Source organism: Gossypium arboreum, chromosome 3, assembly GCF_025698485.1.
Source record: "Gossypium arboreum isolate Shixiya-1 chromosome 3, ASM2569848v2, whole genome shotgun sequence".
Taxonomy (NCBI): Eukaryota; Viridiplantae; Streptophyta; class Magnoliopsida; order Malvales; family Malvaceae; genus Gossypium; species Gossypium arboreum.
In genome coordinates, this window is record NC_069072.1 from 876226 (window position 1) to 888564 (window position 12339).

The 12339-nt window shown below is 32.5% G+C and overlaps 2 protein-coding genes across 2 annotated transcripts; one reads left to right on the forward strand and one right to left on the reverse strand.

The window, feature by feature from the left end:
- Positions 1 to 364: 364 nt before the first annotated feature.
- Positions 365 to 4077, forward strand: LOC108476401 (uncharacterized). Its single transcript, XM_017778615.2, has 5 exons — positions 365 to 717; positions 1427 to 1678; positions 1822 to 1962; positions 2208 to 2921; positions 3100 to 4077. The coding sequence occupies exons 1-5, from the start codon at positions 604 to 606 to the stop codon at positions 3640 to 3642; spliced, it is 1764 nt and encodes a 587-aa protein (XP_017634104.1). The 5' UTR covers positions 365 to 603; the 3' UTR covers positions 3643 to 4077.
- LOC108476402 (uncharacterized) lies at positions 3884 to 11713 on the reverse strand. The gene is made up of 14 exons (XM_017778616.2): positions 11439 to 11713; positions 7049 to 7160; positions 6147 to 6259; positions 5900 to 6022; positions 5618 to 5826; positions 5455 to 5530; positions 5277 to 5363; positions 5125 to 5205; positions 4990 to 5022; positions 4833 to 4886; positions 4699 to 4740; positions 4543 to 4621; positions 4205 to 4275; positions 3884 to 4102 (listed from the first exon to the last, which is right to left on the reverse strand). Exons 1-14 carry the CDS (start codon positions 11604 to 11606, stop codon positions 4016 to 4018), a joined length of 1335 nt encoding a protein of 444 aa, XP_017634105.1. The 5' UTR covers positions 11607 to 11713; the 3' UTR covers positions 3884 to 4015.
- Positions 11714 to 12339: the final 626 nt, after the last annotated feature.

Here is a 12339-nt window from a genome sequence, read left to right on the forward strand (position 1 = left end):
TGTAACTGAAAAAGGAAAACCGTGAAGTCCGGAAGAGATAATTAAAACCTCGGTGTTTTGGGCCAAGTACTTCTCTTTGGCAAGTAGACAAGTTGCGGAAGTTGAAATCGAATCGACTCGTGGAGAACCATTTGGCAGGAGAGTAGACTTATCTTAACATAGATGACGCCGTTCAAGTGGACTCAAGGGCTGTAACTGCAATAGGAGTGCTGCTAGATAGAAATGGAGAGTGGATCCTAGACTACAACAAATAACTAGGTAATTGCTCGATCCTCAATGTGGAACTTTGGGTATTCTTGACGACCTAAAATTCATCCAACGAAGAGGCGAGGTCAAGGTTGTAATTTAATCTAACAGTTTAAAGACAGTTAAAGCTATTCACGAAAATGTCCTTGCTCTTATAAGAAAGATACAAGGCATCTTTTCCCAAGAAAGCAATTGGATCTTAAGCCACTTTCCTAGGGAGCAAAATCAACAAATTGGCTTTTGGAGAAAAGAAAAAAAAAAAGTAGATAAAATTTAGTACTTTTATTATCTTTTCTTTAATAAGAAAAAAATATTTCCTCAAAAAATTGCTTTTTTTCCTTTTGCTTTTAATCGATAATGAGCAATAAAAGAGCAAGGATCAGCTTAGACAAGGCGGTGGTTGATGTTTGGCAACGTGAAGTAGGGGAAATCTCGGCTAGGAATTTCGTCAAACGCCTTGCTGCTTCTGAGGTCTAATATGCCCCTTTTTCATATTTCTTGTTCTTTATTTATTTTGTGGTGTCTTTTCAATTTTGTTTTCAACGAATGAATGATTTGGGGAGATTTTTGTTTATGTAACTGATAATGTGTGAATGTAATTTAGGGGAAATTTTAGTTGATCTTATTGATTTATAAACTGTTATTGCTTTGGGGTTGTAAAAGTAAATGATGACTGCCGAATCATGATGATTAGTAATAAAATGGTCTTCTTTTTCATGGATTGTATCAGAAAATTTTTATCCTTTTTCTTTCAAAATTTTCTTGGAAGTGAGCAAATTTTCTTTTAGTAATTGCACTGGCCATTTCAATGCGCATTGTTACTGTCATTTGTTGCATTTGTTGTTTATCACCGTTATCAATGAGCTGGTCTGTTATGCTAAAAATTTCATCTATTTTTAAAACGGGTTTGATTAACTTAATAATCAGAAAATATAGAATTTTTAATAGAAGGACAAGTTTGCTCTTTGATTTAACAAATAGGGACTAATTTGCCCATATTTTTAGTAGAAGGGGCAAATGCATTTTGATTTCTACTATAGGGACTTCAATGGTACTTTTACTGCTTGTTACATTGTTTTGGATTGATAATATGTTCATAGTACTAGTCCAAGTCCAATAGACCGGCAAGCAAATGCATAGCAAAGTTAGGTATTGATTTGTTAGTTGGTTTATGCTCCAGGATCTTGTGCTCCGGCTTGACATTTACAAGAAACTTGACAAGCACCAAGGTTGTGTCAACACTGTGAGCTTTAATGCTGATGGCAATGTTTTAGTCTCAGGCTCCGATGACACGCAGGTTATTTTATGGGATTGGGAAACCGGGCATACCAAGCTTTCTTTCCTGTCAGGTCATCTCAACGATGTTTTGCAAGCAAAATTCATGCCTTACACGGATGATCGCAGCTTGGTTACCTGTGCTGCAGATGGGGAGGTGAATTTCTTATTTAGGATCAATTTGCTACTTGAATCTTGTCCCGTTATGCGCAAATTTGGGTGCAATGCAGATAACATGCATCGTGTGCTTAATCAAAGGCCTTGATACAGTGAATTTATGAAGCTGTTACTTAATTGCAGGTTCGACATGCTCAAATTTTGGAACGTGGAGTCGAAACTAGGGTGCTGGCTCAACATCAGGGACAAGCTTATAAATTGGCCATCGAACCAGGAAGCCCTCATATATTTTATACTTGCGGCGAAGACGGATTAGTGCAGCATGTGAGTTATTTTTAACTGCAAAATCATTTCCTATGTTTTCTTTACCTATTTTCTTATCCATGGCTGTTCGGCAGATAAAGCGGTTTCTTCAATGGAAGAACATAATTTCAATGCTGCACTCTCTTGTCGTTGTTCTCTTTCCTTTTTGTTCTATGATGACATTTGTTCTAATAGCCTGATTTTTTTGTCTGGATTTTAATATAGTCAACTTATATGGCTCTATTACGCTATCACTTGCATTTCAGATCGATCTCCGAACTGCAACAGCTACCGAACTTTTCATATGCTGTCCAATTGATGATAGCAGGGTTTACACGCGAGTTATCAACCTCAATGCTATCACGATTAATCCAAGGAACCCAAATCTCTTTGCAGTTGGAGGATCCGATGAGTATACTCGCCTTTATGATCTACGTAAATATAAGTCGGATGGCTCAACTGATTTTGGTCTACCTTTTGATCGTTTTTGTCCTCGGCATTTGATCGGTGAGTATCAAGTTGGAATAACAGGCTTGGCCTTTTCAGATCAGAGCGAGCTTCTAGTTTCCTACAATAACGAGTTCATCTATCTCTTTATGCGAGATATGGGATTGGAGCAAAATCCAGTCCCATCATCTTCGTCTGCATGTAGTGAAGCAAGTGAAATAGAACTTGCTGCTATGGATGCTGATCCGCAAGTTTATAAGGGACATAGAAACTGTCAGACAGTGAAAGGTGTGAACTTCTTTGGACCAAAATCCGAGTATGTGGTTAGTGGATCAGACTGTGGCCGAATATTTATTTGGAAGAAGAAAGGCGGAGAGCTAGTTCGTGTTATGGAAGCAGATAAGCATGTGGTCAACTGTATCGAATCTCATCCTCATACCACAGTTCTTGCTAGCTGTGGAATCGAGCGTGATATCAAAATATGGACTCCGAAGGCCATCGAAAAAGCTGTTCTTCCGACAAACATCGGACAGGTATGCCTCATCCTTATCTCTTATTGAAAGAAGAATAATATAACTGGCATTACTACTTTAGTAATAAATAAGATAGCTTAATTTTCTCACGGATTTGTCGGCAATATCCACAATTCCATTCTAAAGATGTATGAGAAGCAAAGGAGCTGATCTCTCTGCTATTACTTCTTTGCAAAAGGTTCGAAAACGAGCTTCCCGTCGTTTGTTCTCCTTAGATTGGTCAAACGGTGAAGAAGATGATGATGATGATGATGACGACGATGACGATGATCTTTTTAAAGCTATTGATGATGATGGTGATGACGACAATGTGGACAATGATGCGCCAGTTGCAGAGTTGTCAATTCTGCCCCGAAATCGAAACGTCAACTCGACCCTGACCTGGTCTGATGATCTCTCAGCTATTACTTCTTTGCAAAAGGTTCGAAAACGAGCTTCCTGTTGTTTGTTCTCCTTAGATTGGTCGAACGGTGAAGAAGAAGATGATGATGACGACGACGATGATCATCTTTGTAAAGCTATTGATGATGATGGTGATGACGACAATGAGGACAATGATGCGCCAGTGGCAGAGTTGTCAATTCTGCCCCGAAATCGAAAACTCAACTTGAACCTGACCTGGTCCAATGATGATAATGACGGTGATGATGACAATGATGGCGATGATAGCAATGACGATGCACAAAGTAATCTTTCCAGTTATAATGATGCTAATGATTAATGATGATTGTAATTTTGCATTTTCAGTCTCCAGTTGAAATCGAAATCTAGTGGCCGGGTGAACCGAATAACTTCACTCCAAGACCTGATGTTGCAGTTACTTTCATGGCAATCCGAAAGGCAAGAACTTATGGATCTAATGTTGACTTTCAACATCAACAGTGATGCTTCTTCGGACAATGGAGGAAATGTCTCCGGTCCGGAGGACTTATTTAGTTGAATCATAATGCGGTAGCAACCTGTTTCGTAACTATACTTGTACATAACAAACAGCTTTTACGTTCAACATTAGGGTTTTCGTATTCGAGTTTTTTCCTCGTGTATTTACATATTTATGTAAAGGAATAATACATTTTTCTATAGCTTTCTCCTGTCTAAACCTCCAAACTATTGCTGCAGTTTTCATCCCTTGAATTCGAAGGAGTCTTCCCTATTGTCAAACTCTGAATGAAGGCAATCATCTGTTGAATGAAAAAAAAAGTTGTTTTAGTTACATAAGACCAAATTTACAGTGGTAAAAAAACACTTTATTTACTTTTTTACCAAGTAAAAAAAGTTCATACCGATGTGATGGCAATGCACAAGATACTAAACCCAGGGAAATGAAATGGTGCCTCTTCAGATAGGAACAATGCTGGGATGAACATAAAGGAAATGTTCAATGGTTAATTGAGGTTCAACAGTTAAAAGAAGGGTTAATAAAACTTTTAGTCCTTGAATTTGGCAATTAGGTCTACTTTGATACTAAACTTGGTAATTAGGTCTATTCTGGTTCCTTAAGTTGATACCAAAGTGGATCTAATTGTTTAGTTCAGGGACTAAAAGTTATATTAACCCAAAAAAACTATAAATTTTTCGGAAAATACTATAAATTTTTCGGAAAATACCATTCTTTACAAACCTGTAAGAGGACTAAATATTAATGGAGCAATGATGTTGGCCAAGGAAGTCACACCTGATATGCATCCTTGAGCTTTCCCCTGATTTACAAAAACCAGTTAAAAGTTCATGCATGAAGAAAAAGGATTCAGAAACAGGACAGATCCGATCCAATTACCTGTTCCGTGGTGCCGACTTGTTTCGAAACGATGCTACGTAACTGTATGATTCATGATTAAGATTCAATCAATAGCCATTGCTTTCAAGTAATAGAACAAAAGCTTCACCATGAAATGGCAAAAAGAAACTTACAGATGGTGTTGTAAAGACCATTACAATAGATAATGCAGTAGCGGCATAAGGAACCTGCAGCAAATATCGAATCATTCGAAGTAAATGATGTATAAATACGGATGAATGGGAATCACTGTATGATCCGATTAAGTTAAACTCCGGGTTTTGAAATTACCCAAGCTGACCAGGCCAAGCTGTTAAGAATGGACTGCAAGAAAAAAAAAACCAGGTAAAAATTCATTAGTTGCTTGTCTTCCAAGAAATGACAACAATGTTATAAAATATTGAAAAAAAAAACAACAACTCTTACATTTAGACAGCTAACTAAGAGTCCTATTGAAAGCAATCTTCCATCTCCTATAGGAGATACCAATAAGGGCATGATAAACAACTGCAAAAATACGATTCAAAACATATAAGAATCGAAAATAGTTATGCGAAATGTATTGACAACGTTCGAACCTGTGAAACGGTCGATATAATTCCGGCAATTAACATCAAATCAGCAAACTGATTCTTGTTAAAGTGGAAACGAGCCTTTAAATAGTACTGCAGGATCATGAATTTTCGAGCTATATGAGTCTTTATTTACAAGAAATGTTAGCTTAGGTACAAATTACCGAAAACGAAGGGCATATACCATTATCGAACATATCATTCCACCTTCTGCAAGACTCTGGAAGAAAGCAACAATTGCTGCTTGAGAAAATGATGGACTGAAATTACAAACATTGATCGGTCATTTTCTGCTGACATTGATATAATTTAAACAATATCTCAAGAGTTCATTCGAAGACAGATACCTGCTCTTTATCAAGCGAATAATGTCTTTCAAGGATGGAATGGTCTTGAATACAGGCATCTTTCTTGTATCAACATCGCCATCTTTTTGAATCACACCTTCGGTTTCTTTCAAGATCGGTTGTGTCATACCGTCGTTTCGATCTGGTATACTTTCCTCGAGGAATATTCTCATGTAAACTACTGCAAGCATTGATACAAATGTAGCAACCTGAAAAGAAAATTTCAGATTCAACAATGAGGAAAGGTGAAGTTTAGAGGTTGTAGAGAAGGGAAAAAACAACCTGAAATGTAGAACCGGCGGAGAGGAAACGAGCTGCGAGTGTTGCAAATACAAATGCACCTGAGCTTATACCTGCAAGAATACCGAATGCAGATGCTCTTTGGGTATCGGATATGTTATCTGCCTGCAATACGTCGTAATCGTGTTAAAGATATTATATATTTGGCTTTTCATCATTAAACAGCTTGTGAATATGTGCATTGGTACCAAAATTACAAAGCAATTAATGATGATTTAGAGGTTAATACCAGATAAGCAAGAGCAAGGCAGTTAATGCTGCCTTCGGAGATCATGGCAGTGAGTGTCCTGAGGGTGTAATAGGCATAAAAATAATTGGTTGTTGTACTGCATGCCAATACAGCTGCATGAAAAAATAAGACATATTACATAACGTATCAATCTTTTTGTCTTAAAAATAATAGAACTCTTTGATTTGCTAGATTTTTAAGGATGTGGGTGTCTTGTAGTGACAGTTTACATCGTAAAGGGTGTGAAAAGAAGTTGTGATGGATGTAGTTCATGGGAGAGAAGTGCGGAAAGCTTACATATAGAGCAAGGTAAGGGTGATATCAGAAGTTTTAGTTCTAGCCACAGAGGTGTGGAGAGTCGTTAATCTTGGTGAAGGGTGGTTTTCCAGAGGTTGTCAAAGTAGAGTTTTTGCAGGTGGTTCTTATCTGTAGGCTTTTATAGATAAATTCTTGTTTGAGATAGTCCATTCTCACGCTGGATCGTAGATTAAATTTAAGATGTGGGTTGAATTTGACCTTATATCATGAGCAGTAGGATAGATGAAATTACTTTCGAGATTAATAAAATTAAAGAGTTGGAATCATTAAATAAGACTACACATGACAATTCTCATGTCCCTTGTTAAATCACTTGTGCTAGTGTAATATCTTAAAAATGTTTATGGCATAAGGTTATAGTAAAAGAAATGGCACTAACATGCACAACCCACTTAAGCATACTTTACGAGACATTACGTTATCAAGAGGGTCCATTTTACTCTAAATATTCATATTCAATACCTATTCGTTTATGAATATGAAAATATATATATATACACACACGAAGTGGTGATGAAATAGCAATTGGTTACTATTGAGACAATGAAAGCAATGAAATGTGTGTTCATGTTTGGCATACATACCATAAGGGATAATTGACAAAGTCATAGGTAATGTAAGAAGTGATTTTCTTCCGTATTGATCCGACAAATTTCCAATAAGTGGCATCATTAGAGCGGTCCCAACTCCTATCACCTGCATGCGTCACATCACATTAGAATCACATATAAAATGACAATTAAGCGAAATAAGTCGAGACAATTTTTTTTTAATTCCAACTATTTGATTCTGATTAAACTCAAAATTAAATATTAATTTACTAAGTTAACTCGATAAACCATAATTTTTTTATATTTTATTAAAATAGAATAGTGATTTTTAATTTATTATTATTTTTTAATGATGCCATTATAGAGCAAATATGAACGTGGATGTACTCACAAGGACCTTGTGTTGTGAGCTCAATTATTTCATGCTCTCTATGTGACGTGTGATATACTAGATTTATCAATTACTATATTTTGAAAAATAAATAAATAAAATTTTAGGAAAAAAAAATAAAAGTTTTTATAAAGATAGTGGGCGACAAAAGTTTTTATATTTTTTATAATTTATTAATTTTAAAAATTATTGATAATTTTTTATAAAACTATTAGAAATTAATAATATATCTGTTTCATATATTTTTATCGGATGAGATTGGATGAAAATATTTAAAAATTCTATTAATATTTTTGTTTTTCTAATAGATCAAACAAGGTAATAGATTCTTTTGATTAAACCACTTTTATTTTTCTAGATATATACGTGTATGATATCTATTTTTAAAGTAAATTATTTACATTTCTAAAACATATCTTTTTCAGACCCATTTGGTTTTATTTTGTTTTGATCCTCTACTTTAGTCAAATTTAAGATTTGATCTTTATATACTTTAATTTACATAATTTGAGCACTTTGTTTTTCCAATGTCATTATTAACACCATTAACTTTCATTTTCTTAAAATTACCATTGCCAATTTTAAAAATTATTGTCAACATTATGTGTTTTAAGAAGAAAAAATCACATCAATATAGCTAGAATAGCTTAAGGTATTGACACATTGTATAAACTAATGATAAAATAAAAATAAAAGAGATCAAATTATGTCAAAAACTTAAAAACAAAGACTAAATTTTAAATTCGAAAAGTAGATAGAAGAAATTCTAAATGTTAAAGTTTTTGGGAGGTCCCTGTATCATAAGAACCGGATCAAATCAATCCCTCTATCATTAAATAGCTCAACTTAGTCCTTATACAATTAAAAAAAAATCAAATAAGTCCAAATTCTAACAAGTTAACATTTAATATATAAAAAACATGTCTTGAAAATTATTCTTTTCAATTGTAGTTCAATTACAAATAGAAGATTTCATTTACAGTATATGTTAACTCAATTCCAATTTGAACTTATTTGATTCTTTTTAATAGTAAAGGGATTAAATTGATCCATTTAATTATAGAGAGACTAATTTGATCTAGTCCCTGTAATATAGAGATCTCTCAAGTACCTTCACCAAATTCCAAATATATAAATAATATGAAGACTCGGATCATATTTTAACTTAAAAACAAAGAGACTAAATTATGTAGAAACTTAGAAAAACAATGACTAAATTCCAAGTTTGAACATAGTAAAAGGACCAAAGTCACAATTTGACATATACATTTATACTAGAATGCTGTAATAAACTGTATCTACCGACAAACACACAAATGTGGAGCAGGGTATCTTATCAAAATCAAAGACTCATTGGTTCAGCTTGAAAGAAACTCCAAAATTTGTTAAATTGAACTAAACAATAAATGACAAAACATGAAAATGGTCCCTATTGGCAAAGTTGTCACAAGTTGTTTGTATCTAATAATTAAGCTTTCGGGATGGTTCCCATGCTTCTCAAATGTCACGCAACAAACATTCTAAGTCCCTGTACTTTAAGTCTAATTGTAATAAAGGTGTAGGTCCCAAAATGGTAATTTCTCATTTAATTCTTCAAAATTTGTTAAATTACAAGTTAGTATAATGATAGAAATGCAGTTTAATCCCTCCTAAATTTATAATTCATTTTTTCCCTTAATTTTTTAGCTTTGGCCTTGTCCCTCAAAAAAACAATATATTTATCTAGTCCTTTAGGTTTTAGAAAATCACAAAGTAGTATAGTGGTAAATTTCACTTTAACCCCTCCAAGAAAAAATCAATTTTGCCCCCTAAAACAATTTCCTAACTTCACCCCTACTTGCGTTAAACTTCTTTTATTGAATTCAGATTTTTTCCAATGTCATTTCTTTTGTTACAATGCTACTATGTGAAATTTTTATTTTTCCAAAACGTCATACCAACAAATTTAGTAAAATAAATTTAATTATATTATCAATTTAACTTAAATTTTAAAATCTATTAAGTAAATAAATTTATAGAAATAAAAGTGCGAAAAATAAATGTATATGTTTTAAGTACATGCGTGTATGATAGTGAGGGAGGACTAGTGGAGTGAGCAAAAGAGATTTTTGTTGGATGGTGATAATGATGCATGCATGCCTCTGTTTGCATATATAAAAGTCGCACTCACATTTCAATTTTCCCAAATGGAACCTTGCAAAATTGGGAATCTGTTTGTTTACAAGGGACAACTTCAGCATTAATTCCGTGAAAACTAATATCCCGTCAAATATTTGATAAAACAAATTTAAAGAGGTTGGAATTTAGCTAAACACACAAACTAAATTAAAGAGATTGGAATTTACTTTACGAAACTGAGTTTTTTATAAAATAAAATTAAAAAAAACTTTGAAAGGAAATATTATATAAAATTTATTTATTTTCGTTCTTTTAAAATATGAATTATAATTTAGAATCCATAAAATTTAAATATTACATAAGCGAAAATTAGTAAAATAACATTTTTAAAATATTAAAATTCATAAACCCATTTGAGTAAAAGAAAAGCAATATTTTAGAATAATAATTATAAATAAAATTTTAAAAATATATTTATTTTTAATTCACTAAATTGTGTCATTTTATCTATAAAACTAATATTTCACAAACAAAATTAGAAAATTATCAATTTCTCGTATATCCTTAATTTATATTTTAAAAGATAATAAATAAATGAAGCACCTAAAAATTTTAATTCAATTTATGAAGTTAATAAAATTGCATTTTCAATGTATCACATAATAATTAAAAATAAATGAAGTTAAATAAAATATATCTACAAAAGAAAAAGAAAAAAATTGAAAAATCATTTGTCTGGATTATGGAAATATCCAGGAACCCGGGCGCTAAATTTAAACTAGTACCAGTGGAATGCGACACGTGGATTTATGGTGGGAACTTGGCGTGTACAACGACCTCACATGTTCGAGCATAACTGTAGATTATGTATAAAACTGGCTAATTTTGAAGTTTCATCCCTTAATTTTACAAAAAATTTAAAAATTAACCATTTTATTTTAATTTGTTAAAATTTGGTTGTTATACTTTTGCAACACTAAGAAACTAGTGTAGAACTGTTATTTTTAACCAATTTGCTTCGTATAAATTATTAAATTACTGATTTCTTTATGTGCAATTTAACGATAATACCAAAATTAGATAAATTAAAATAGAAGGATTAGTTTCTTACTTTTCCAAAAGTTGAGAGATGAAATTCATGATTAAACCTAAATCTCCTTTTATGCTTTTATTGGAGGAAGAGGTAAAAATACCATGAAAGTCCTTATACTAAAACTCAAATGTATTTTGTCTATTCTACTAAAAATAGATAAAATAATTTACCTACTTTAAATTAAAAAGTAAATTAATCCATTTTTGTAAAAATTCATTAATTTTTCTATTAAAATTTAGTCTTCACAAAAATTGGAAAAAGAAATTAATCATTAATTTAACGATAATACCAAATTAGATATAAAAGGATTAATTTCTCAATTTTAAAAAGTTGAGAGATAAAATTTACGATTAAACCGTAATGAAGTTTTTATGCTTTTAAGAAAAGAGAGGAAGAGGTAAAAATAATAAGGAGACTCTTACTTAAAAATAGATAAATTAATTTATGTACATTAGATTAGAAAGTAAATTGGCCATTGGTTAACAATTACATCTATTTTTGCTGTTAAAAACTAGTGTAAGGACTAATTTTTAACAGAAAGAACCAACTTCCTCATTGATTTAATGTACAAAAGATTAATTTACCCATTTTCAAAGAATAAGTTATCTATTTTTAAGTAAGGAAGGCAAAATATAATTTCACTCCTAATATAGGGATCTTCGTTGTAATTTTACCGAGAGGAAGAAGATTAAACTTATGAACGCAGAAAACATATATATTTAAGAAAAAAACTGCAATTTCGCAGAAATTTGAGGTGTGAAATTGAAGGGAAAATTTAAAAAATTAGGTTAAATAATACGAAGACGAAGAAGAAAACGTACAGCTTGCTGGAAACCAGAGAGGTAAATGGCGAGGGAGCATTCATCGGTGCCGGGGCAAAGTGCGAACATGGTGACGTCGGTTATGGCCGGAACCACTATAAAGCTCGCAAAACCCGACAAGAACACCGTCACGTATAGATGACTTAAAGCTTTCACCTTCTTCTCCATTTCTCTCTCTCTCTTTTCCTCTCGTTGTTTCTTTTTCTTTCTTTGGATTTAATGAAAAAAAGTGAAGTCTCCTATATAGTGCTGAGCAACACTACTCTGGTACTGTTATATTTAAAATTAAGGTTTAATTATGGTATCAATCTTCGTATTCTTTAAACTTTTATAATTAGGCTTTTTAGGGATAAAATAACATTTAGTCCTTCATGTTATATTTAAAATTAAGGTTTAATTATGGTATCAATCCTCGTATTCTTTAAACTTTTATAATTAGGCTTTTTAGGGATAAAATAACATTTAGTCCTTCAACTTGGTCTTTAAACTTTTTTTTTGGTCCATATTAGTCTCGGAACTTGGAAATTTTCTTTCAATTTGGTCACTGAACTTGGATTCTATCATGGTATAATGATGTAATACTATGATATTGTATCGCGTCATCACCTTGAAATTAAAATTGTATATATCTAAAATCTATAAAAATACCAAAAACTATTAAAAATTAAAAAAAAAAAACTCAAGAGATGACTTGACATAATCTTAGAGTGTCACGTTATCATACTTAGCAAAATCCAAATTCAAGAACTAAATCGAGAAAAGATACTAAATTCCAAGATTAATGCGAACCAAAAAAAAATTTGCCACTCAGGTAAGCAAGTTGAGGGACTAAATATTAGTTTATCCTTTTCTTCCACTAATTTAGCCTCCTACCAGGGACCACGCCGAGAGAGATGGGCCT

What these genes read in the sequence shown, in the direction of transcription:
- LOC108476402 (XM_017778616.2), bottom strand. Translation starts at nt 11,606, where the DNA reads ATGGAGAAGAAGGTGAAAGCTTTAAGTCATCTATACGTGACGGTGTTC. An exon ending in GCCTTGCTCTTGCTTATCTG is followed by an intron (nt 6,023 to 6,146) that starts GTATTAACCTCT and finishes GACGTATTGCAG; the next exon opens with GCAGATAACATATCCGATAC. An exon ending in TGTGCATTGCCATCACATCG is followed by an intron (nt 4,103 to 4,204) that starts GTATGAACTTTT and finishes TTCATTCAACAG; the next exon opens with ATGATTGCCTTCATTCAGAG.
- LOC108476401 (XM_017778615.2), top strand. Translation starts at nt 604, where the DNA reads ATGAGCAATAAAAGAGCAAGGATCAGCTTAGACAAGGCGGTGGTTGAT. An exon ending in AACGCCTTGCTGCTTCTGAG is followed by an intron (nt 718 to 1,426) that starts GTCTAATATGCC and finishes TTTATGCTCCAG; the next exon opens with GATCTTGTGCTCCGGCTTGA. An exon ending in TTCCGACAAACATCGGACAG is followed by an intron (nt 2,922 to 3,099) that starts GTATGCCTCATC and finishes TCTTTGCAAAAG; the next exon opens with GTTCGAAAACGAGCTTCCCG.